This window comes from Colossoma macropomum, unplaced genomic scaffold (assembly GCF_904425465.1).
Source record: "Colossoma macropomum unplaced genomic scaffold, Colossoma_macropomum, whole genome shotgun sequence".
Lineage (NCBI taxonomy): Eukaryota > Metazoa > Chordata > Actinopteri > Characiformes > Serrasalmidae > Colossoma > Colossoma macropomum.
In genome coordinates, this window is record NW_023494792.1 from 33,886,868 (window position 1) to 33,909,498 (window position 22,631).

Genomic DNA, 22,631 nt, shown 5'->3' on the forward strand with positions numbered 1-22,631 from the left:
ACAAGTCCTTTTCTCAAGATAACAAAAGTTGTTTTCTCGCTATCACAATTTCTCTTGTGATCTCAAGATAACACAAGTTATTTTCTTGATATCGCAACTTATCTTTCTCATGATCTCAAGATTAGACAAGTTTTGTTATCTTGAGATCATAAGAAAAATAAGTTGTGTTCTTCAAAATGTGACCTCAAGATAACAGTCCAGAAAATTCTAACTATCTCTGGATTTTCTCTGGACCTCCACAGATTTCTTCAGTGGTGAGCGACACCACTGCCTTTCTTTTTGATATCAAGTAATACCGCAGCTAATATCCTATAGAGGGGAATTCATGCCAGATTGAAAAGCAGTCGCTACAGTGGAAAAACATGAAATGCAACACACACGTGACGTTACTTTTCCATAGCGACATGCAAAACACACCCCTAAAGGAAAAACTAAACCTCTGTTACATTTTTCACGTTGCTTTACCTCTGAAAAATGAAATGATGAATTCATGTCAAAACTGAATACAATCTGCCTTGAAATTTGAAGGCACAACTTGCTTTTTTTTCAATGAGGCAAATACATTTGAATGTTGACATCTGTCTTACATGCTACATCTGTCTAATATGCTATGTAAATATGCAATAGATATACTTTTATTCCTACTCTCTCATAGTTTACTTAATTTATGTCTATTTTTCTATTTCTACCTAATTTATGTCTGTTTTTATCCCTATTTTATTTCTGCATAGTTTATGTGCAATTATATGTCTTGCTGCTGTAACACTGCAATTTCCCTTCAGGATCAATAAAGTTCTATCTATCTATCTATCTATCTATCTATCTATCTTGAAGTACGAAAATGAGGACAAGCGAGGTTTTGCTTTTCATTTTGGGACGTATTCTGCATGTCACAGTGGAAAGGTAATGTCATGTGTGCCTGTTTTCACTGTTATGGTTGCATTTCAGTGAGGAAAATCTGTTTAAAGTACTGCACAGTGAAAAGAAATATAGCTGTGCATTCATTACATTTTAAAGTGGACTGTATTAGATTCTCACATGAATTCAGCATTTTCTTTTTAAATGCAAACCTTCATGTATTGTTTTTCAGTAATGAGGTAAAGCGGTGTGAAAGCAATGTAACAGAGGGTTTGTTTTTTTTTATTTTGGCGCATAGTCTGCATGCCACTATGGAAAAGTAATGTTGTGTGCCTTGCATCTCACATTTTTCCACTGGAATCATCGCTTGGTGATTGCTTTTCAATTTGGCATGAAATCCTCTCCATAAATATCCCTGCTAGCATTACTTTCAAAAGCTGTGCATTCAAAATATAGAGAAATCTTTGTACTTTCTACAGTGAAAACCAGTAAATGCAGACACTATACATTATTTATACTGATTTGCATTAGAATGAAATAAAGTGGCAATTATCAGACTTATATTATCAGGCAATTATCAGACTTAAATATTAGTTTAGATTAATGAAATAACTCTGTATGGCCTGATACAAAGCACCAAGGCTAGTATCCCCGTCTTTTTGTGCAGTACAAAAGGGGAATCCTTGTGAAACCTAGTCAATGTGTACGTCAACATAGTATATTTGAAACGTTTTTACATTAGTGTTAATGATATTTACAAGTGAGTATTGATTTTTAAAGAGGAACTGCACAAATTTACTAAATGACTGCAAATTAAATCATTAATACGCTGCATTAAAAATAAATGAAGAACAGACCCATAGAAATGATCCAAAATGACTTTAAGAATATTTAAGATATTCTTTAAGTTAGAAATGTTTTTTTTTTTCCTTTCTGTTAAGTTTCTTTTTTGGAGATATGAGGTTTTGTTCCCAAAGCAACAACATAGAGTCTCCTCGATCAAAAAAGCTTGAGCAAATGGCCTCCGAGTGCACTTAAGATGTATTATACAATCACATACAACAATCCTCCAGTAGCATGATAGAATGCTGCTTGTTTGTATACAGAAGTTGAGCCAACTCAACAAAGCAGACAAAATGGACACTATTACATATCAGCATGAAACAAATGTGTAGCAGCTTCCAGTCTGACAAAAATAAATATATATATTTATCTGAAGGATTGTGCATAATTTCTGATTTATTTATAAAAGTCCTATATATCTGAGCAGAGGGGAGAACCTCCGGTTCCTGGAGGTCTCAGAGCTGTTGAATTAGGTGCATTAGAGCTGTGGTAGAGATGCTAAACTGTGCAGGGATTTTTTTTTAGATTGATTGTCCTAACTGAGGTGTCTATTTGACAGTGACTGTGTTGGGAAGCTCCAGCTCAGCATTTGAAGGTGCCACTTTCCTCAGTGCTCCCCCCTCAATAGGCACCCTCTCCAGGGCTAAATCTGTATTTGCCAGGGGTCCTCCAGTCAGAGCTGCAGGGGTGCTGTCAATCGTCAAGACACGGCTGAAGAAATTCTGTTACACAAAAAACCACATGCTATTCATTAAACATTTACAATGGATCGTCAAACACAAATCAGAGAGATATATCACAGGATGTTTACAGCCCATGGACTCATAATGTGCTTTTGTTTAACTGTGAAATAGATCTTATTTTGCATTTACTAAGATGAAAACACAACGAATGTGTCAGTTATTTCTTATAAAGTCAAACTGATACCATGTTTCATTTTGGTAATAGGTCAAGGTACGATAGTAAAACACATGGTTCACGCTGACTTTTAACAATGTCACGTTCATTTATGAAAAGCAGCCAGACGCTACCTCTATAGTTTGGCACTCCATACAGTCAAAAACGAATAAAAGTATTGTTTGTGTTGGATTTGTGCTATAAAATCATCATTCATCCTGAGTTGTGTTGTGTCTGAGATATTAACTGTTACATTTTACATCCTGTGATCTCACTCAGCACTGTATCAATGGCCAAAACACACTAAAATGGTCTGGTTCATCTGTGCTACACTTGTGTTGGTTAGTACCATCAAAAAAAAACACTTTTACCATTTAAGTGTAATTAATAAGCAATTTTTCAACAAGTGACATCATTCAGAATCTCACCAACATCTAATCAAACACACAGACAGCATCAGAGCTGTAATATGTTGGGACAGAGTTTATATTATTGTAGTACACAGCTCTTACAGTAGTCTGCAGGCCGGGAATATGAGTGGAGTGAAAAATAAACCCGTCCGATTTTTCCTTCGGCCGAGACGACTCGATAGATCTCTCCTGCAGCAGCTTAGACTCCTAAGCGAAGGCAAAGAGTCCGAAGATGGAAATGAAGTAAATATTACTATGTGTTGTCATTCATAGACTAACTGTAAGGCAATTCAGCAAAATTCACAATACAGGTACGCACCTTTAAGATCTTGTAGTCTGACGTCTTTGCAACATGATGCTGCCAGGACTTTGCAGTTAGCTCTTGTTGCTTGCGGTTTAAGCTGATCTGCATTTTGAAAAGAAAAAAAATACTCACAACTTCAGTCACAAGTGCAGTCATGTAGTTCCTAAGATGATATTTGTAGCACGTAAGCATGTGGACAGTCTATGGATGGACAAAATTGAAAATATATGTCATGATAAAGACGTTTTCATGACACACAATGCATATCAAGATATTTTGACACAGACACATTGTACTAGTAGTGCCATTTTAAAAACAGCCACCGAAAACTCTTTTCTGATTTTTATTCAGCGTTTCAATTACTGTACTGCACCACATCTAATTAAACAGGGCTAATTATGCTCCTCTTTATAATGAGAAAAAACAAGAAGTCGATCATGCAGTTGGTCCGTGTTCTTTAATCACAATAATCACAATTTTATCACAATAATGCTAAAATATTGTCATATTCCCCGCCTCTAGAACAGTCTTTCTGAAATATACAGCAATCAGCTTCATATGTACTGGACGTCGTATGTGCAGCCTGGCCAAATGTGGTGGCAGTATGAAAGGATAAAGATATTTCAGAAGCTGGCTGTGAGAATGAGAGTGAATAAACATCGTTAAAAAGGCGTGTTCGACCTCTTTATATGCCAATTTCTCCTCCTGGAGGTCTTCCTGCTTCTTCTGGTCCAGAATGCTTTGCTGCAATGAGCAGACATGTCTGGCTGTGTCTTCGCTTGTCTGGGCGATGGTGCTGAGAGCCTCCGCATCCGGACTGATGGGCCTGACACCCTCCAACTCCAGCTCAGCTGACACTTCACTCCACACCTCTCCTGTCTGCACACACACACACACACGCACACACACATGCGCACACACACACACACACATATACACACACACACACACACACACACACCAAACACACACATACACACACATAGTGTAAGTGATATTCCATACTCTGATGTCCAATCAGCCATAAAGGTGGGGCACATCATGATATGTCATCATTATCTTGATATATTAGGTCACTGTGCACTTTACTGAGTATATCATGGGTCTCGTCAGTAGTTCTGGTGAATAATACATCTAATAAATAGCCATTTGGGATTCAGTCATGTATGCACAATTCCATACTGGAGACATTTTGGGTGAAGAAACTTTTACACAGCTGTCAGCCCAGACTAGACTCTAACGTAAGGATTAAAAAAATTGCTGCCCTGTTTTCTAGAAGCAGGTACCTAATACATTTGAAGGGGAACTCCACTGATTTTGCAAAATTTCTTAATCATTCAACCATTTAGAAGTAAACACAATCATTCAGAGTGGTTTGGTGTGAAATGCACCTTTCTAAGTTGAAATTGTTCAGCATTATAGTACTAGGAACCAGACGTCGTAGTCTACACTACAAATACCACCACTTTATCTGCTACCCAAAATTACCAGTGAACTTGCATGTGTTTTATAAGGTTTTATATGTCACGCTGATATACGTTGGTAAAATAGTGCTAAATCTGAAAAAAAATAATTTTGTGGGTACTATTTTTTCCTAACAACACCCTGCACGTACCTCTCTGCCCTGCATGCCTTTTGTGTTGTTTGGGTTGCCGGCATTGCGTCACACAGTGCCAGCTAAACTCATAGTTTATGTGAGTATTCATCGGAGGGGCTGTAATAGATCACAGTTGCCCCCTGCTGTCCTTCCCCACAAACTGGTGAGCAGAGTAGCCATTAGTTTGTTGTTGACACTGTCAATTTCCTTTTGCCCTGGGCTCTTCTGCTTTGCCGTCGGCGGGTGCGGTCTCTCTCTCTTCCCTGTTTTCTCTAGAAAGGCGCATTTCACACCAAACCACTGTGAATGATTCTGTTTACATCTAAACCACTGAACGATTACGTAATTTTGCAAAATCAGTGGAGTTCCCACTGTTCTTTTAAATGGCCCATGTCATGAAAGAACAAATTTCCTTTGCTTTTTTTAAAAAAGGAAGGAGTTTGATGTGCCATTCACTTCCCAGCCCATACAATCCATATATGGAAACTAAGCTGCAAAAACAGTCAGTTTTGAAGGCATTGTTTTTGTGATGTCACAAAAACCCCTTGCATTAACATATATCTGCCTATTCTGCCTACAGTAGTTTAGCTCCGCTCAGTCATGCTGAAGCTAGCAGTGTTTTATGCTGACAGCTTTCTAATAAGGCAAAATACAGGGGCAGTCAGTCAAAGCAGACCTCATTTACATACATCATCCTTAATGGTACAGTCACAACAATAGCCTGTTTAGTTTGAAGGGATAAAGCGAGGTTGGAAACATGGTCATGCAACTTAATAAGCACACAAGAAAATGTGAGATACGGGCCCTTTGAGTGACACTATAGAGTCTGAGCTTACCTTAAAGTCCATGTATCTGCTCACTATGCTCAAAGTGATGTAGTCTTCTGCAGTCAAACCACGCAGGTCCTCAAAGCCTATAAGCACATTCATTTTTCATTAGAAAAAGAAATAATACATCTGTTCTCTCTCTTACTCTCTCTCTCTTAGTCAGACATGCTCACCTATTCTGCAGAACAGACAGTAGATTTTTGAGCGCAGGTTCTCTGATACATCCATAACAGCAGCACTAGGTCTGTCAGCAGGTACGGACACTAACGGCTCCTCCTCCTGATAGCGAGACAGGATGGGTTTCTTCACATCTGCAGGTTAAACAAACACCATGAAAAACACTGAACACTGCTCAACAGAAAAATATCAACTCAGAGAAGTGAGCTTACACCTATTGAAAAGTATTGATATTTTATTTAATAGACAAAAACATTTTTTTAAATTTTTAACTTTAGTATCAAGACCAGAGGCCACTATTTACAACAGTCCACTTTAAGGGAGAGCAATCAAGGGGAGCCCCTCTATTGTACACACACAAGATGAAGTAGTAATTTAAACAAAAGGGGATTGTTGTGTAGATCAGGAATGAAAAATTCAGGTCCATAAAATGGCAGATCTACTGTATTATAGTATAACTAAAATTTGTAAAAAAATCTATTTTAAAAATCTAATTTAACTGGTTTAACTTCAAATCCAGATTAGCCTGAACTAAAAATTGGCAGTGCAATTTAGTCCAAGACTAGTCTTAGTCCATGTATGTGAAGCTAATAATGAAACGTTTCACCTACAATACTACAAATGAATAAAAACTAACTAGATAGTTTCTATTCTGTCTAGAGTTCAGTGATTCACTTTATTACTGACTTATCTGCAACATTATTAGCATCATTTCACATTGGCAGCGTAACATTTCTGTGTGAAATGGTGTTTTATCTCTGGCCCTGTACCAGTGATTCTCCCATGCTGGTCTCTCTTCACGCCGAGCTCAGCCTCTTCCTGCCTCCAGAGCTGAAGCAGCAGAGCCGGGGCCGTAAGGTCCTTCTCTCCCCTCCAGGCTTCGACGTGGACCAGCGTCTTATGGTTATCACACAGCTCCAGCAGGGTCCCCAGCAGGACACTCTTCATGCTCCTGGGGCTCAACTGTGAATTGAGGCAGAGTGAGATGGAGTGCATAGTAAAGCTCACATTGTGCAGTTAGAGTGACCTGGTGGAGTTTTTATTGCCTGGGGTCAGACTGTGCCAGATGGAATCGTTCAACGTTCAATACATTCACCAGCTTTCTGATTGGTCAGGAGACTTACTGTTTAGGTTAAAGTTGATGTAGCCTAATGTCAGACACAGTAGGCTGTGTAATAGGGTTGCTAACTGTGATTTGGTCACCATGGCATTCTGTAATGCAGCTGATATCATTCTCTCTAACTTCATTATTATACCCCCACTGACAGGGAATGGGACTTGTCTGAATGAGACCATTCTGCACTGGCCCAGGGTAACTGTTGTTCATACATGAGTGAATAAAAATAATCTTGCAAAATGTTCTTTTTATGTGCACTATGACCCTTGTATACATTGTCCACTGAAAGACCTCTTGTCTCGCCTTCTGAGGAGCTTTAGCTTTAGGAAACGCACTGAGCTCTTTGGTTTAGAGCTATAGCTCCACCTGCTGGTCAATAAACATGTCTTGCTTTCAGTAACAGCAGCAAACCTCTCATGATGCCGGAGCTTGTGACGTTACTTACCTGCAGAAAGTCGAGTATAAGGAAAGCCCCCTCCTTCTCCAAAAACAAATCCTCTATTGTGTAACAGCCAACAATGCAAGACCTGCACATTTTCACATCAGAGGGTAAAATAAAACACAACAAGACAAAACAATATTATAGAAGGTGTTTAAACAGTCGTTTAGGTTAACGGCACAGTTTAACTCGAAAAAGATACTTTGTCCTGTAACAGTGATGATCACTCCCAAACAAAAAAGTAACACAACAGATTCTGTTTAGGGAAAATGTTGACAACATGTACAGCTGTATGCAGACGTTTGGGCACCCCTGGCTATATTTTGTTCATTTTTAAAGTGATTAGAAGTAAACCCAACCCCTGCAGCAAATTATTTTAAAAATAACATTTTTCACTGAGGTTAATGCACTATTACTTTGTATTTGATTAAGATGACAGCAAAGAACCTGCAGGAAGGTTTAGCTGATACAGGAGTGGTTGTGCACCACTGTAATTTAAACATCAGAAGTACGCAAAACAGCTTCAGAAACCAGTGCTGCGGAATGATGAAGTAAAATTGTAATTCTTTGGCTACAATCACCAAAGGTTTAGACAAAAAAGAAGCAGCATTTGATGAAAAGAACACCTTGCCTACTGTTAAGCACAGTGGTGGATCTATTATGCTTTGGGGTTGTGTGACAGCCAATGGTGCAGGAAACATTACATGGGTAGATGGAATAATGAATTCCTCTAAACATCAGCAAATTCTGGAAGCAAATGTGACACAGTCAGCCAGGAAAATAAAGCTGACTTCAACAACGACACAAAGAGTCAAAACATACCTCAAAATACACCATGAACTACCTCAAGAAAGGCAAGCTGCAGTACTTTTAGGAATGTCCCACACAGCCCCCTGAGTTGCAGAACATGTAAGACGGCCTATTTTTCAATATTTTAAGTTAAATGATATAAAGTAACTGAGCATTAACATCTGTGGAAAAATGATTGTTTTAAAAATAATTTGCTGGAGAGGCTGTGGTAGCTTCCTTTTATCTAAAATATTAACAAAATACGTCATTTGGCCAGGGGTGTCCAAACATTTGTACAACTGTAGAACTGTAGGCCTCACAACTAATTCAGCACAAGTGAATTATCAAGTCTATTTATTAGTTGAATCAGATGTGGTGGAGCAGGGAAAGCAATAAACTGTGCAGTGCTACTTTACTGAGATTCATAACCCACTTTTGGAGGTGAGTAAGCCAATATGAAGGTGTGCAGAGCACATGAGCGGCTCACCAGACACAGTCCACTGTAGACAGAAAGAGTCGGTTGTGTCCCAGGCCGCTGTAGAGCTGAGCCGGGTTCATTTTTAGATAGCGGATGACCATCTCCACACCCTCTGCACCAAACAGCTCCTGCACACAAATCAGACACAGATAATCACACATGTGCGTTTACATGTGCCAGTGAGTCTCTGTCTCTACTTTTCACCTAATAAGCATATTATAGGATTCTCTTTTGTTTTAGTTTTTTCATTTTTAAATCCACTTATGTTTGTGTGGTTTTATATACCAAATCTCTCCCTCTCTCTTCATCATTTTAGCTGCTTATCCTTCTGGGTCGTGGGGAGTGCTGGAGCCTATCCCATCACTCATTGGGCGGACGGCAGGAAACACCCTGGACAGGTTGCCAGTCCATCACAGGGCAGACATACAGACATACATTCATTCACACCTAGGGGCAATTTAGTATCTGACCGCCTGACTGCATGTCTTTGAACCGTGGGAGGAAACCCACACAGAGTCCACACAGAAAGGACTCTGGTCGCCCAGCCGGGGAATCGAACCCAATGTACGTGACAAACTGTTCAGTTCGGACTGAAATTCTCAGAGACGTGAGAAAAAAACAAGCCTCACTTCACTCTTTTTGGATGTCTGGATCCTGCAATGATACACTTACTTCCTGACATTCAGGAACAGCACAACGTTTAATCTCCACATCTTCCACTCCAGTATGGCTGCTAAAGACTGTCTGCAGTAACAACACTTCACATCACTTCACTTCAGAATAAATGAGCGGTGCTAAACTGCTGTAGGCTGAATGGATGGTCATTTGTAAATGTGTTTAAGGTTGTGATCATGATGATGTTAAAATAGGTTGTTCCCGTAGTTGGTTTATAGACTGGAAAATAAAGTGTGTGTTTTCAAAATGTAACTGCATTTACAAATTACATTAAACTTATTAAAAAAAAACAGAGAAACAGTCCAGTTTTCCCTGGTACGGGCTCGTTTAAAACCTGGGACAACTAAGGGCAGAGGATGCCAGCAGATGAACTGCACATCGTAAGGAAAAACCCCTCTGGGTGTCTCACCTTCCTGTGCATGTCTTCCTCACACAGGGCAGACAGGGTGAGCAGCACGTCCGTCTGAATCTCCACACACACAGCATCCTCCTCTTCCTCTCTCTCCTGGAACTGCTTCAACAACCCTGAGCATGGCCACATATTTTAAACAGTTACAATATAAAGGCACAGACAGATGACTAATTAAAGAAAAAACTAGAAGCAATTAACATCCTCCTATGCTCTGTGGCATGTATAAAAATGCTGAGAAGGACCGATTGACTTCGATTTTGGGTCAAGTAGATCAAAAGGAAAAGATTTAAGTGACTTTAAGTGACGGTTCATTGTTGGAGCGTGGACAGTAGGAGCTTTAGGCACAAAGACTGCTCAACTGGCTAGTATTTCAATATAAATACTGAATAAAGTGACATCTGGATTGAGATCTATGGGAAAGATACCAGTAAACAGGGTTGGAAACTGTGCTTCAAAGTGCACATTCAGTGACACATCTACACAGAGAGGGAGATTATAGCAGGACTGCAGTGGATAAACCTCTCACTACAAAGACGAATGCATGTTTGGGAGCTCAGTGGTGTAAAAACCATAGACACTGGTCTACAGAGGTGTGATATAATCAAATGAGTCATTCTTCACTATGTTCTCCCAAGTGGGTGGGTGCATGTGGGGCGTACACTAAGAGAACAGTACAGGCCTCAATGCCTGACCTCTACAGTGAGGAGGTCCAATAGCTGATATGCTGAGGGGTGGGCCCCTTTGCTGGCAAGGTTTGGATCTACTTGTCCCCTTAGAGCGAAGGGTCACTTCAAATCAATACAAAGTTATTCTGACTGATCATTTTTATCCTCTGATTAATCATTTCTGAAACCTGTTCACTTTTCCAGGATGTCAAGACCTCCATTCATGGGGCATGAGGGGTCACTGAATGGTGTGATGAGCAAGACAATAATGTAAATCATATGTTGTGGCTTTCTCAGTCACCAGATCTCAATCCAATTGAACACCTGGACTTACATCGCTCTGCACCGCCATCATCAAAACATCAATTGAGGGAATATCTTCCCTTCCTCCAGTACAGTTCCACAGACTTGTAGAAGCCATGACAAGTCACACTGAAGCTGCTCTGGAGGCTCGACATTAACATTCACAGCCCAAAATCTGGTAGCTAACTGGAATTGTAGGCAATGGAATCAGAAATTATTTCAACAATCTTCCATAATGACACTTATTTCTGACTAGTTGCCATTTTTTTTTAAATTTTGCACTAACCAATTGAGCAGAAACGTGCACTAATGGCTTAGCTAAATCAGGCCTGTTGACAAGAACACAGTCCACAGTATATAATCTATTAACCTATGGGATATCCCATAATATTTACCAAGGAGCTGGCTGAGGGCTCCCTGATCACAGAGGTCCTGGTTGATGAGGCTGTTGCTAAGTGACACCATGCTCCTGAGGAGGCGCACGCAGTACCTCATCTGAGCCTTCTTCCCGCCCCGGCCTCCAGCACCATGGAAACCATGACCCTGTCCAAAATAAGAGTCTGGAGAAAAAGAGTGAAAATGGGTTTATGTGCATGCACTGACTGACTTACTGTGGTAGCGATCACTGATCATACTTTTAACTCTATCATTAACACCTCACATCATATTGCAATCTCTGTAGAACACTGCTACTGAAATACTGTGAACAAGCTACAAATGATACAACAAATCCATTTATCCTTTCCCGATATTGATACAGATATAGAAATCTTAAACATTAGCCAACGCCAATACCAGTCCTGACTGACACCAATTTGATGTTTCTTCTTAAGAAAATGTTAAGGTTTAAAATGAGCCATTTTTAATTAGAGCGCTCCATATAAAAGCCTCAAACCATGGGAAACTGAATTGCCCTTAGTTTTTTTGAAAGTAGAACGCTCAATTTTCAAAACAGCATTTAGCCAGGTCAGCCAGTTTTGAATTCACTGTTTTTATGTCATGAAAACTGACAGATTTACTTTTATCCAATTATTCATTCCACAGCAGTTTAGATCAGCACACTCACACTGAAATTATGCAGGGTGTTTCAGCTCAGACTTTTCTGAACGAGCCACAATACAGCCAATCAAAGGCAGCCAGTCAGAACAGAGATCATTTACATATATCAGTCTTGAAAGCACTAATAAAAACAGCCTGATTAATTCCAAGCAATAAAAAAGATTAGATTAGTTTTTACATAAACCTTCGTTCATCCGCGGAAGGCAGGAAACACCCTGGGTAGACCCACAGACCTACACACTGTCACACACACCTAGGGGCAATTTAGTGTCTCCAACTGGCCTGACTGCATGTCTTTGGACCGTGGGAAGAAACCAGAGGAAACTCATACAGACTGGGGGAGAACATGCAAACTCTTTTTTTTCTCTGAGATTTTCTGCTTTTTTCGTCCTGATACTGATCTGCAATCTCTAGAACAAACACACCACTAGACATCTTCTAGAACGTCTCGCTCCAGCTGCTGCTTTTCCCAGCACACCTATTCCAGCATACCTTGCTGAGAGCACCACTCCAGCAGCATCAGCAGGCAGGTGTTGGCCTGGCATGACAGATATTCGTCCAGCATGAGTGGTGCCACTGTGGCCAGCGTGGCTAAAGCGTGCAGCTGTAGCTCCTCCTGTTGGACAGAGGTCCAACTGCGTCTGCCCTTTCCACTGGGCCGTCTATCAGACGAACTGGGCCGCACAAGCAGCATCAGAGCCAGCATCACACGGCTCTCTTTAAACAGCTATTTGGCACAAACACAAGGACAGACAGATATACAAAATTAATGCAAACCCAAATCCTGAATCTTCTAGGCAATTTAGACGTCCTGATTGGAAGTTTTTTTGGCCCCAAAAAGAGGACATGTCCTGGAAAAACAGGACAGATGGTTAGTAAACTGCTGCAAAAGTGGTGATTCAGTCACATCGATTTCTGAATGTTACATTCAAAGTCACAATATAAATAATGTTATTTTCTCTGTAAGACACCTGGAATTTTAATTTAAATTTTATTTTTTATTTTTTACTGATACATTGAATCCTCAAGTATCAGCTGGTACTGATACCAATTCTGATGCAAAATATCAAAAGCATTAAACCATAAAGAACCATTTATTCTTTAAAGTAAGAGATAACTGGATTTTAAGCACAATGAATCATGCACAACTATGCTTTTTAATATTAACATTTTGGCACAGTGTAACAGCGGCTTTCAAATACAGCACAAACGCACTTACACGCTTCACATTATTTACCTCATAAAATTGCAGTGCAGATCAGCCAAAATAAAAATAATAAAGTGGCAGACTTATGATTGCATGTTTGGAGCAAAATCTGATCATGCATCCCAATTCAAAGTGTACTGAACTGTTTACTAAAGAATCGTAATCATGTTGTGAGGTCAGAGATTTACCCCCTATACAGCACTAGTCTGCTGTGCTGAGCACTCCTGCCACACCTGCAGCTCCCCTTACCTGCACTGCTGACAGGTCTCTGGACAGAACAACAAGCAGATTCAGCAGCAGCTTCTTCATCTCAAAGTCCTCACTGGTGAAGGACAGCTTGAGGTTTCGGATCAGCGGGTTATGGCTCTTCACTGCAGGACAGGAAGTAAAACTGCCGTCAAATTATACAAAACCTATGACAGCATTGACATCCACAACAGAGTAAAAACTTACGTTCAGGAAAAGTGACGAAAAGGATGAGCTGCTTGGCGAATCCGCTCTCCTATTGGCAAGAACATTAAAGTTGCTTTGTAATGAAAAGGAAATTAAGCAAGCGATCATTGAGGACAATTCCAGAAAGAGAAGGTAATGAACTAAATCTAGTGTACTTACAATTAATGGAGCACTGGGGTTTTCTGCAATCAGGGTTATAATCACTAGAAGGTCATTTCGGAGCTGCTGGTCATAATGGCGGTAGCCATTAAGAAGCTGATGTAAAAAAGCCTCTTTCAAGACCCTGTCGTTCAAAACACTCAATCAAAAGGCAAATCCAGGACCACTGACTACTTCAACAACGCACTCAATCCTCAGCTGAAGTGTTAGATTGTGTATGTCTTCCACACGCTTATTAATGTTGTGCGTAGTTCACCCAAGGTTCCAACTCAAACAACTCAAACGCTAATTTGAAAAAATTGTGACGTTAAATGTGGCTTAAAAATAAGTTTTCTTTGGGGATTATTTTGCCTTACAGCACCCTGCATGTACTTCTCCATCACAAATGTGTTAAAAAGGTAGGTAAAATCTCAAAAAAACTACCTGAAACAAGTTAAAAGGCATCAGACACCATATACAGAACCATTTCATGTAGTACATTTGTGTGACAGAGCTTCTATGGATACTAAACTCTTCAAACATCTGGTTCCTATCACCACCACTGTGAACAATTCTGACTTAGTACGTTTCTCTAGAATGACTCATTTTACCTCAAACCGCTCTGAATTAGTTTGTAATCACATCTTACTGATTTAATTACCAAGAAACTTTGCAAAATCAGTGGAATTCCCCTTTAACTCTACAGAGCCTACAATATTCGTGCAGTACTATACAGTACTTTCTTCAGTGGAATCGTGATGTCTCTCCTGTGAAGGAGCAATGAGGAGAATGTAAACCCACATGATACAGTCCATGTTGCTGAGCTGGCTGGTAACCTCCTCTCTGGACCCGTTCTCCAGAAGGTTCCACAGGATCTCAGAGGAGCGGAACAGCACTTGTCCAGACTGATCTGGCTCGTTCATGTGGAAGCAGACTTTCTGGGCTCCCTCTGCCTTCAGCATTAAGCTACAGTTCACTGCTGCAAGGCCACATGCAATGAAAAAGGCCATCAGATAAATAAGTATATTGCAAAAACGTAATGTAACGGGAAAAAAAAACAGAAAAACCTAACCTTGTCAAACACAAAGTGATTTGCTACGTTATTTAAAGTGAGAATTTTCCCTTTACGCCAGTTGTAGTCAAGGAGACTGTTTGTTTCTTTAGTTTTTTATGCTAATCCTTGCTACCACATTACTAATCCTAAAAGTTGTGAGTTATTTAACCGATGTCCTGGAAAAACAGAAAGCTTTCAATAATCCTGTAATGAAATATGAAAATACATACTGTATATGTCTAAATATTCAGAGTTTGCTCTTAATGTCGCTATTGATGATATTAGCAAGCTTGCATGCTACTAAAGCTGCTGGTCTAAACTGTTCTTCACATAACGATAACTTCACTATTAACATGACTGGTGAGGTTAATTTTTTGTCATATAATCACAAAAATGCACCAGTCACATATTTTTTTGCGTGTTTAATGAACAAACCTTCACTCTATGACTAGCCTTTATTTATCTGCTACAGTAGTGCTAATTTCTGCTAGCGCCTCTGAGCGAAATGCTGGCCTATGTTAGTGCCAAGCTAACAGTACTATGCGTTAACTTTCCCTCACTGTGTTTAATGCTACTTAGTGCAGCTCCAGCTGCTTCTGAAAGTGGAAAAAATGTGATAAATCAATTAAAGAGCCAACCAAAGCTAACAATTTGGTTTCAGTCTGCTCTGTTTGCATTAACATTGCTTAAAAAGGAGCTCCTTCCACCGCTGCCTGGATGCGAGATATCCACCCGGAAGTATATAACCTTAGCAAATATTCTGACTTGGTCTACATCTCCCAAATTATTGTATTATTTACTTGCTAGCTACATTAGCCTGGAAGCTCCAGTGCAAAACTTAAGAAACAAATCAAGACACTTAACATGTCTTTGCTATCTACATTCTTGGTAAGGTTTAAATGAGATATTTCAAAGAACTAACCAACTCTGCCAAACACTAATGAATCCAGCTAAATGCAGAGCTCACCAGAGGAGCTGGACAGGACCTGTAAGGCCTGTAGGACCTGAAGTTTGGCTGGCAGCTGGTTCTCCATTAGAGCCAGTGCCATCACCAGAGTCTCAGCCACACCGCTTTGTTCTACCAGCTCCTGCCTGTAACCCAGGCTTGTAGGACACAGACCTGACAGACATGGAGAGACAGACATGCATTCAATACAATGTCAATACAAGAAAAGTCAAGTGCTCTGGCTACACAACATCCCGCTCCAAATCCTTGAGAAAGTATGCTGTGTTGTAGGGACTCACCATCTTCGCATTGCTTTGACTTGTCAGAGCTGTACAATGATATGATGGAAGCGCAGATTTGCTCTCTGACCTTTGAGTCTGAAACCCTCATCAGATAACCTGCCATAATACAAACAATACACAAGTTCAGCATGATGCTCATTTAACTTACAGGAAGAGTTTAGCCAAGAAACACATGCACAGACTTTGAAAAATCATGTCGTGCCCTGTCCTTGTCTTTCTCTGTTTCAGCCTTTGTTTTCATGTCCCATGTGCTTTTGTTTAGGTCAGCCATTTGCTTTTGTTGTTATTTGGTCTTTGTCTCCTCCCTGGTCCTGCCTTCTTGTTATCTGTCTCACCTGTCTGTTGTCTGTAGCCCTGCCCTTTCATTTGTCCCAGGTGTTTCTAGTCTTTTCCATGTGTATTTATACCCCAGCTTGTGTGCATCATATTTGCTTGGTGTTTTGTTCTCTCAGGCCCTGTTATGGTTATCTCTCATTTGTTTTCTAGTGTTCTTCATGTCCTGTCTTTGGTTTCCTATCTGTTTCAGTATATTGTTCAGAATGTCTTTGTTTGGTCACCTTTGTGTCATGGATTTTTTAATAAAACTAAAGACATGCACTTGCATCCTGCCTCTTCATCTCCCTCAGTGTAACAGATTTCTCCTTATCACAAATGCAGTTGATCAGCCAAGATATGTTTGGTATCTGAAGTTCGCTTCTTTAGTTTTGCAGTGAAAATACAAGTCTAATGTAGTTAACAAGTAAGCGAGGTTTATACCCCACAATTTAGCATCATGCCTCATTTGCCATACTACCTAAACTGCCATAATATTGCTTTACACTGTGTCACGTTGTTTAGTAATCTCAAATAGACTTACTTGGTTTCTAACACTGTAAGTCATACCGTTATCTATGAATATGAAAAAAGGTATTTTGCATCTAAAAACAGTCGAGTTTTCCTTTTTTCCTCCAAGTTATACGATCAGATCCCACATAAACATAACTATTTGAGCTTAGTAAATATTGTGACACAGTTTAAAGTAAGTGCGTGAAGCAGTTTGCATGATGCTAATGGGTCAGATACAATCTTCCATCACTTGTTAGCTACATTAGCCTTGTAGCTTGCGTGCAAAACTAAGGCAGTAAACGTCTTAAACATGTCTTGTCTGATCAACTGCTTTTGCTGTAAGGGTAGGAGTCCAGGACCTCCTACTTAATCCCTTGGACCACTTGAAAGTCTCAAAATCAAAATTCGGAGGGGTGGGGGGTGGGGAGGGGGTTGTGGTGAACTTATGATGACGTTATAGCACTGGTATGCCTTAGGCTGGCTGTATAGAAACCTGAATCACCCAGGTGGACCTTCATAGCTTAGCAACTGTAAACATGCCTGGGATACCTCTGAAAATGTTTACAATATGTCACAGTGCGAGGGGTGTTTGTAAATCTGAAAACCTGATGTTATGAGGAAGAGTGAATTGTTACCCATTTCCAAAACTGAAGACACAAGAGGAGATGTGTAAAGTAGCAAACCAAACTAGAAAAGGGCATTTCCAAATGAACAATTGTTAACCAAACATTTTGCCACTGAAGCTAGCATCAGCTCCACTATGAGGAGAGAGTTGGCAACCTGCCAACACTGGAGTCGCCAGCCAACATGGGACCGCCTGATTACCCCGGAGGGATTTCGCTCACTGAGTATTAGAGCCCATCACTTACCCATCTGAGACAGTGAGTCGGTCACAACGCTGGCATAATTCGCCTCATCCGAGGCCTTCTCCTTTAAGAAAGGAAGCCTTGAAGAGAAATTTTGCATTAATTAATTTGGATGACTGCTGTTTCCGACCTATGAGGGTTATACATTTACACTGATTATTGAGAAGTCTTACCTGCATATGTGTAGCAGGTCACACAATATGAAAGCATACTCAGGATGTTCTTTCGCTTTTTCCGCACAGAAGTTTAAAATCGTGAAGACGTTCGCAAGATCTCTCAAAAGCTTGAGGCAGCCATGTCAAGGAAAATGTTTAACAAGCCTCGAGAACTGTCACAGGTCTGGTAAATGTCCATTTAACAAGGAGTGAATGACAATGAATGATAAAGGCCACACTCTAAATTAAAGGTTCCAAAAAGGATTCATTGGAGCAATCACATACAAGAATACTTATTCTCAAATAGCCTTATTTTGTAAAAAAATTCTTTTGTAAATGAGATGTTAAGCTTAAAGAACTTACACATGATGTAAAGGTTCTACAGTAATTAAAAGTTTTTTTTTTTCCCCAAAAGCTGTACATCCAAGCTAAGAATCAATTAGAACCCTTTAAATGTTGAATTAAAAAAATTCTGCATAATGAAGTCATGAGTGGTTTGATGTGAAATCGATTCATTTTAGAGAAACGTACAAAGTCAGAGTTGTTCACAGTGGTGGTGATAGAAACCAGACACTGCAGTCACGATCTCCACTGCCTCCTCTTACTACCTTCGTCTGTTAATGTTGATAAAAACTCGTCAGTTAAAATATTACAGTTTTGGTGGTGAGTAATGAGGAGACAGAGCTGAACGTGTTTCTGTGTTTTTAGGAGGAATAACGTCAGCGGCACAAAGCGCTGAAACAAATATTCTTAACTTTCAGTTCATCGCGCTTTAGTTTTGTTTGACCTTTCTGTAAATCAGTAATAGTAGCTAACGTTAGCTGTCTGGCTAACTAGCTTGATTACTTTGATTACATGTTTACATTAGCTGTGCGCGTATGGTCGGTTGCTAGGTAACAGACATGACAGTTGATTGTCAATTTCGATTGAGTAAGTTTTCTTAATTTGAGATAAGAAAAGAGACTGTAAGATAAGATTCTTACATTAAGATATGATTTGCTTCTGTAATACGAATTTGTGAAAAATCTTATCTTGGCCTGTCAGATCTTTAGTTTAAGACTTTTATCCTAAGTTTTTCTGTAATATGATTTCTATATAATATCTATATATTATATAGAAAGTTTACATTATATATATATATATATTATATATTATATTATATATGTATATTATATTATATATATATATATATATATATATATATATATATATATAAAATAATGTGTATTTTTCAAAGTCTGTGCATGTGTTTCTTGGCTAAACTCTTCCTGTAAGTTAAATGAGCATCATGCTGAACTTGTTGCTTGTATTATCATATGACAGTATGGCGTGTATTGTGTATATATATATATATATATATATATATATATATATTTATTTATATATATATATATATATATATATATATTATATAGAAAGTTATTACACAATGTACAACTGTTACAAATACACTAAAGGAGAAATTAGTGTTACCTAAAACATACTTTTAAACACCACTCCTGGCAAAACAATAGCCAAAGAAAATTATTTTATCATTATCAATATTACATATAAAACATGTGTAAGTTCACTGGTCATTTTGGACAGTAAAAAATTATATATATTTTTATGTATTGTGGTGTCGACATAGAATAAAAAGCAGGAGACATTTCTGAACAGGTAGCAAGGGAGAACTGCCGAGACACAGACGGTCATTTCTAGTCATGCACTTTCTCTTGAAGGTACTCATTAACAAAGCACAAACTACCCCACAACCTGACAAACAATAGCACAATACACATGTGCACATAATCAAGCTTACAACAACTTATTTACAACAAATGTCTCTCCTTCTGCTCCCATGGCAACACAGCCAGGATGCAGGATGCTACAATATTTCATATCATTTGCACTGAAGATAGGCCGACCCCTGGTTCCTATCACCACCACTATAAAGAAATCAAGAGTTGGTGCGTTTCTCTAAAGCACAACGTTTCACATCAAACCACTCAATGCAAAAATTTTGAACATTTTGCAAAAAGCTATTTAATACCTTTTAATAAAGTTATTTTCCATGCAGACAAAAGTACTTTCTTTATCATACTATGTACTAGAATATGAAAAAGCTCTGACATAGGCTGGCAAATTGGTTTGTAATTGGACTCAAGAGGACCAGCAAGGAGCTTCTGTTCCCATAGGGACTGGGATGACACTTACTTACATCACAACTGACATCATGACATCCACCGGCTGGTAATGGAGGTATATTTTTATGTCCACTTAGGATTATTTTTCCTGTTGTCTAATTTTAACAGAATTTCTCTGTCCAGTGAGGATACAAATCCGTTCTGGCATCTCTTCGCGACTTTCTTTAAGGCAGAAATGTGCCTCTCTCTCAGTGAGCTCTGCAGGTAAAGAGATCATATTCAAACGTTTACACTCAGTGGAGTTCTCTACTGAACATTTCACTAACTGGTCAAATATATAAACTACACTGTATGTCCAAACGTCAGTAGACACCTGCTCATCCAGTGTTTCTTCTGAAATCTGGGTATTAATAGGGAGTTGCTTTTCTACTCTTATGGGAAGGCTTTACACTATATGTTGGAACATTGCTGTGAGGATTTGATTGCATTCAGCCACAAGAACATTAGTGAGGTTCTGATGTTGGATGGTCAGTTCCGGATCACTCCAGCTCACCCCAAAGTTATGGGATGGAGCTCCATCATTCCAGAGAACACAGGTCCACTGCTCCACAGCCCAGTGTTGGGGTCTTAAATCCCTCTAGATAACACTTGGCTTTGGGCAAGGTGACCTTAGGCTCATGTGTGGCTGCTCCTATTCAATTGGTCAATGCTCTTCATACAGCCTGTATAAGGGCAACTGAACACAGGTGCACCTTTAAGGGGAATTCCACCCATTTTTCAAAATGTCTGCATAGTTCAATTGCTGAGATGCAAACAGTTATTCAGAGTGGTTTGAAAATGCTTAATTATAGAGAAACGTACTGACTTCTTTACAGTGGTGGTGATGGAAAACATTGGTCATGGTGTCTACAGCATAAACAAAGCCATTTTATTTACTATCTGAGATGACCAGAGTTTTTATATGTCATCTTGATGCTGGGAAAATAGTGCCAAATCTGAACAAATAACTTACTTTGAGGACTATTTTGCCAGTAATTGATTGTAAAATTGTTTTACACCAAAACTTTACTGTAAAACCTGTCATAAAACAATGTCTCAGACATGGCTCCTGTGAGGGAGCTTTTAGAGGCATTAAACCCTTCACACGTCTGGTTCCTATCACCACCACTCTGAACAATTCTGACTCTGCAAGTTTCTCTAGAACAGAGCATTTCACACCAAACCACTCTGAATGTCTTAACCATTTAATTATGCAGACATTTTAAAAAATCTGTAGAATTCCCCTTAAAATGAGCAGAATTCACCAATTATCGGGGTGTCCACAAACTTTTGGACATACAGTCCAGTCCTTTTCACAGGATATGAAAAACAAAAAGCTGAGACCCACTGAACACATTTGAGCAGAGTGTTCAGATCACTTACTGAAACAGGGTCTTCCAGGAAGCGTACCACCCGGGAGAGGTCTGGATGCCTGGCAGGCTGTAAAAACACATGCTTCAGATACGCTGCTGGCTGTTTTTATTCAGAAAACCATGAAAACGACACTAGGCTGAAGTTGGCTTCCTATTCGCCAGCTGCTTGTCCGAATTTCCCCGTTCCACCTTAAATGGAGCAGCAGTCACACTCTGGTGCCCGAGGCGCCGCAGTGTAACTGCTGCACTGTTTAAGGTGGAACGGGGAAATTCGAAGAAGAAGTTGGCGACTAAGAAACTGACTTCAGCTCCGTGAAAACCAAGCAGCTCACCGTTGTAACAAAACTCTCACCCACCTGGTCGAGCTCCGGAGCACTCTTAGTGAAGAAGTGATGAATGGAGGGAAAGTGTGGAGCAGCTTTTCCAGACCTGGATCCATTCGGCGCTTTAGTTGTCATTCGCGCCGCAGTGAACATCCCGAACGAAAGACAAACTCAGCCGCTTTGTGATAACATGGCATTAAATGGATCACAAGCAAAACGCCTCTCAAAGTCAGTTAAATCGCGTAAATAGGGCTAAAAGGGAGTCTTAATAACTGCGCCTTTATAACCACGGTACGCGGCGAAAATCAACAACATGAACCTGGACTGCTTAGTTACCGCCCCCATGCACAACAGTCTCCATGGCAACGGAACGATCTACGGAGCATCGACGGGTTCAAACGTTATTTTGGTCGCTTTTTTTAGACTCATAAAATCCACGTGTGGTTGGGTTTAATTTATACGTAATGTGAATAAATGACTTTGCATGGCGATGTGTGAGTGAAAGAGTTAAATATAGATATAAATACCTAATAATAAATAGACATATTTTAAAAAAAGAAAAAATTATAACAAATATATATATATATATATCATTTGAAAAGATTCCCATATGCATTCCTTCATTTGTATATATATATATATATATATATATATATATATATATATATATATATATTATGTATATGAACTTTTTGAAGAACCAAAATATTTAGTGTTTTAATTTTTTTTTTTTAAGGTGAGGTGTATAACCTTACCTCAGTACCTGACCTCACTAATGCTCTTGTAAAAATAGTTTTATATGACTGTGCATGGAAGTAGTAGTAGTAGTATTACCACAAAATGTGCTGTGATTTGCAGTTTACATTGACTTTCATTCATTAGCAGTAGTCAATCAATAAATATTTCACATTCACAAGAGCTAATTTAGTATATGTACAAACGGGTAAATGTTGATTATATATATATATATATAT

General features: G+C 39.3%; 1 protein-coding gene across 1 annotated transcript; it reads right to left on the reverse strand.

Moving 5' to 3' along the window:
- Window positions 1-2,007: 2,007 nt before the first annotated feature.
- LOC118811356 (cilia- and flagella-associated protein 69-like) lies at window positions 2,008-22,106 on the reverse strand. The gene is made up of 23 exons (XM_036575516.1): window positions 21,691-22,106; window positions 21,345-21,401; window positions 20,115-20,180; window positions 17,815-17,924; window positions 17,645-17,721; window positions 15,948-16,046; window positions 15,670-15,822; window positions 14,450-14,627; window positions 13,670-13,793; window positions 13,511-13,559; window positions 13,307-13,428; window positions 12,343-12,577; window positions 11,187-11,351; window positions 9,821-9,936; window positions 8,746-8,864; window positions 7,476-7,557; window positions 6,684-6,876; window positions 5,910-6,047; window positions 5,746-5,822; window positions 3,994-4,191; window positions 3,328-3,414; window positions 3,111-3,215; window positions 2,008-2,423 (listed from the first exon to the last, which is right to left on the reverse strand). Exons 1-23 carry the CDS (start codon window positions 21,808-21,810, stop codon window positions 2,250-2,252), a joined length of 2,844 nt encoding a protein of 947 aa, XP_036431409.1. The 5' UTR covers window positions 21,811-22,106; the 3' UTR covers window positions 2,008-2,249.
- Window positions 22,107-22,631: the final 525 nt, after the last annotated feature.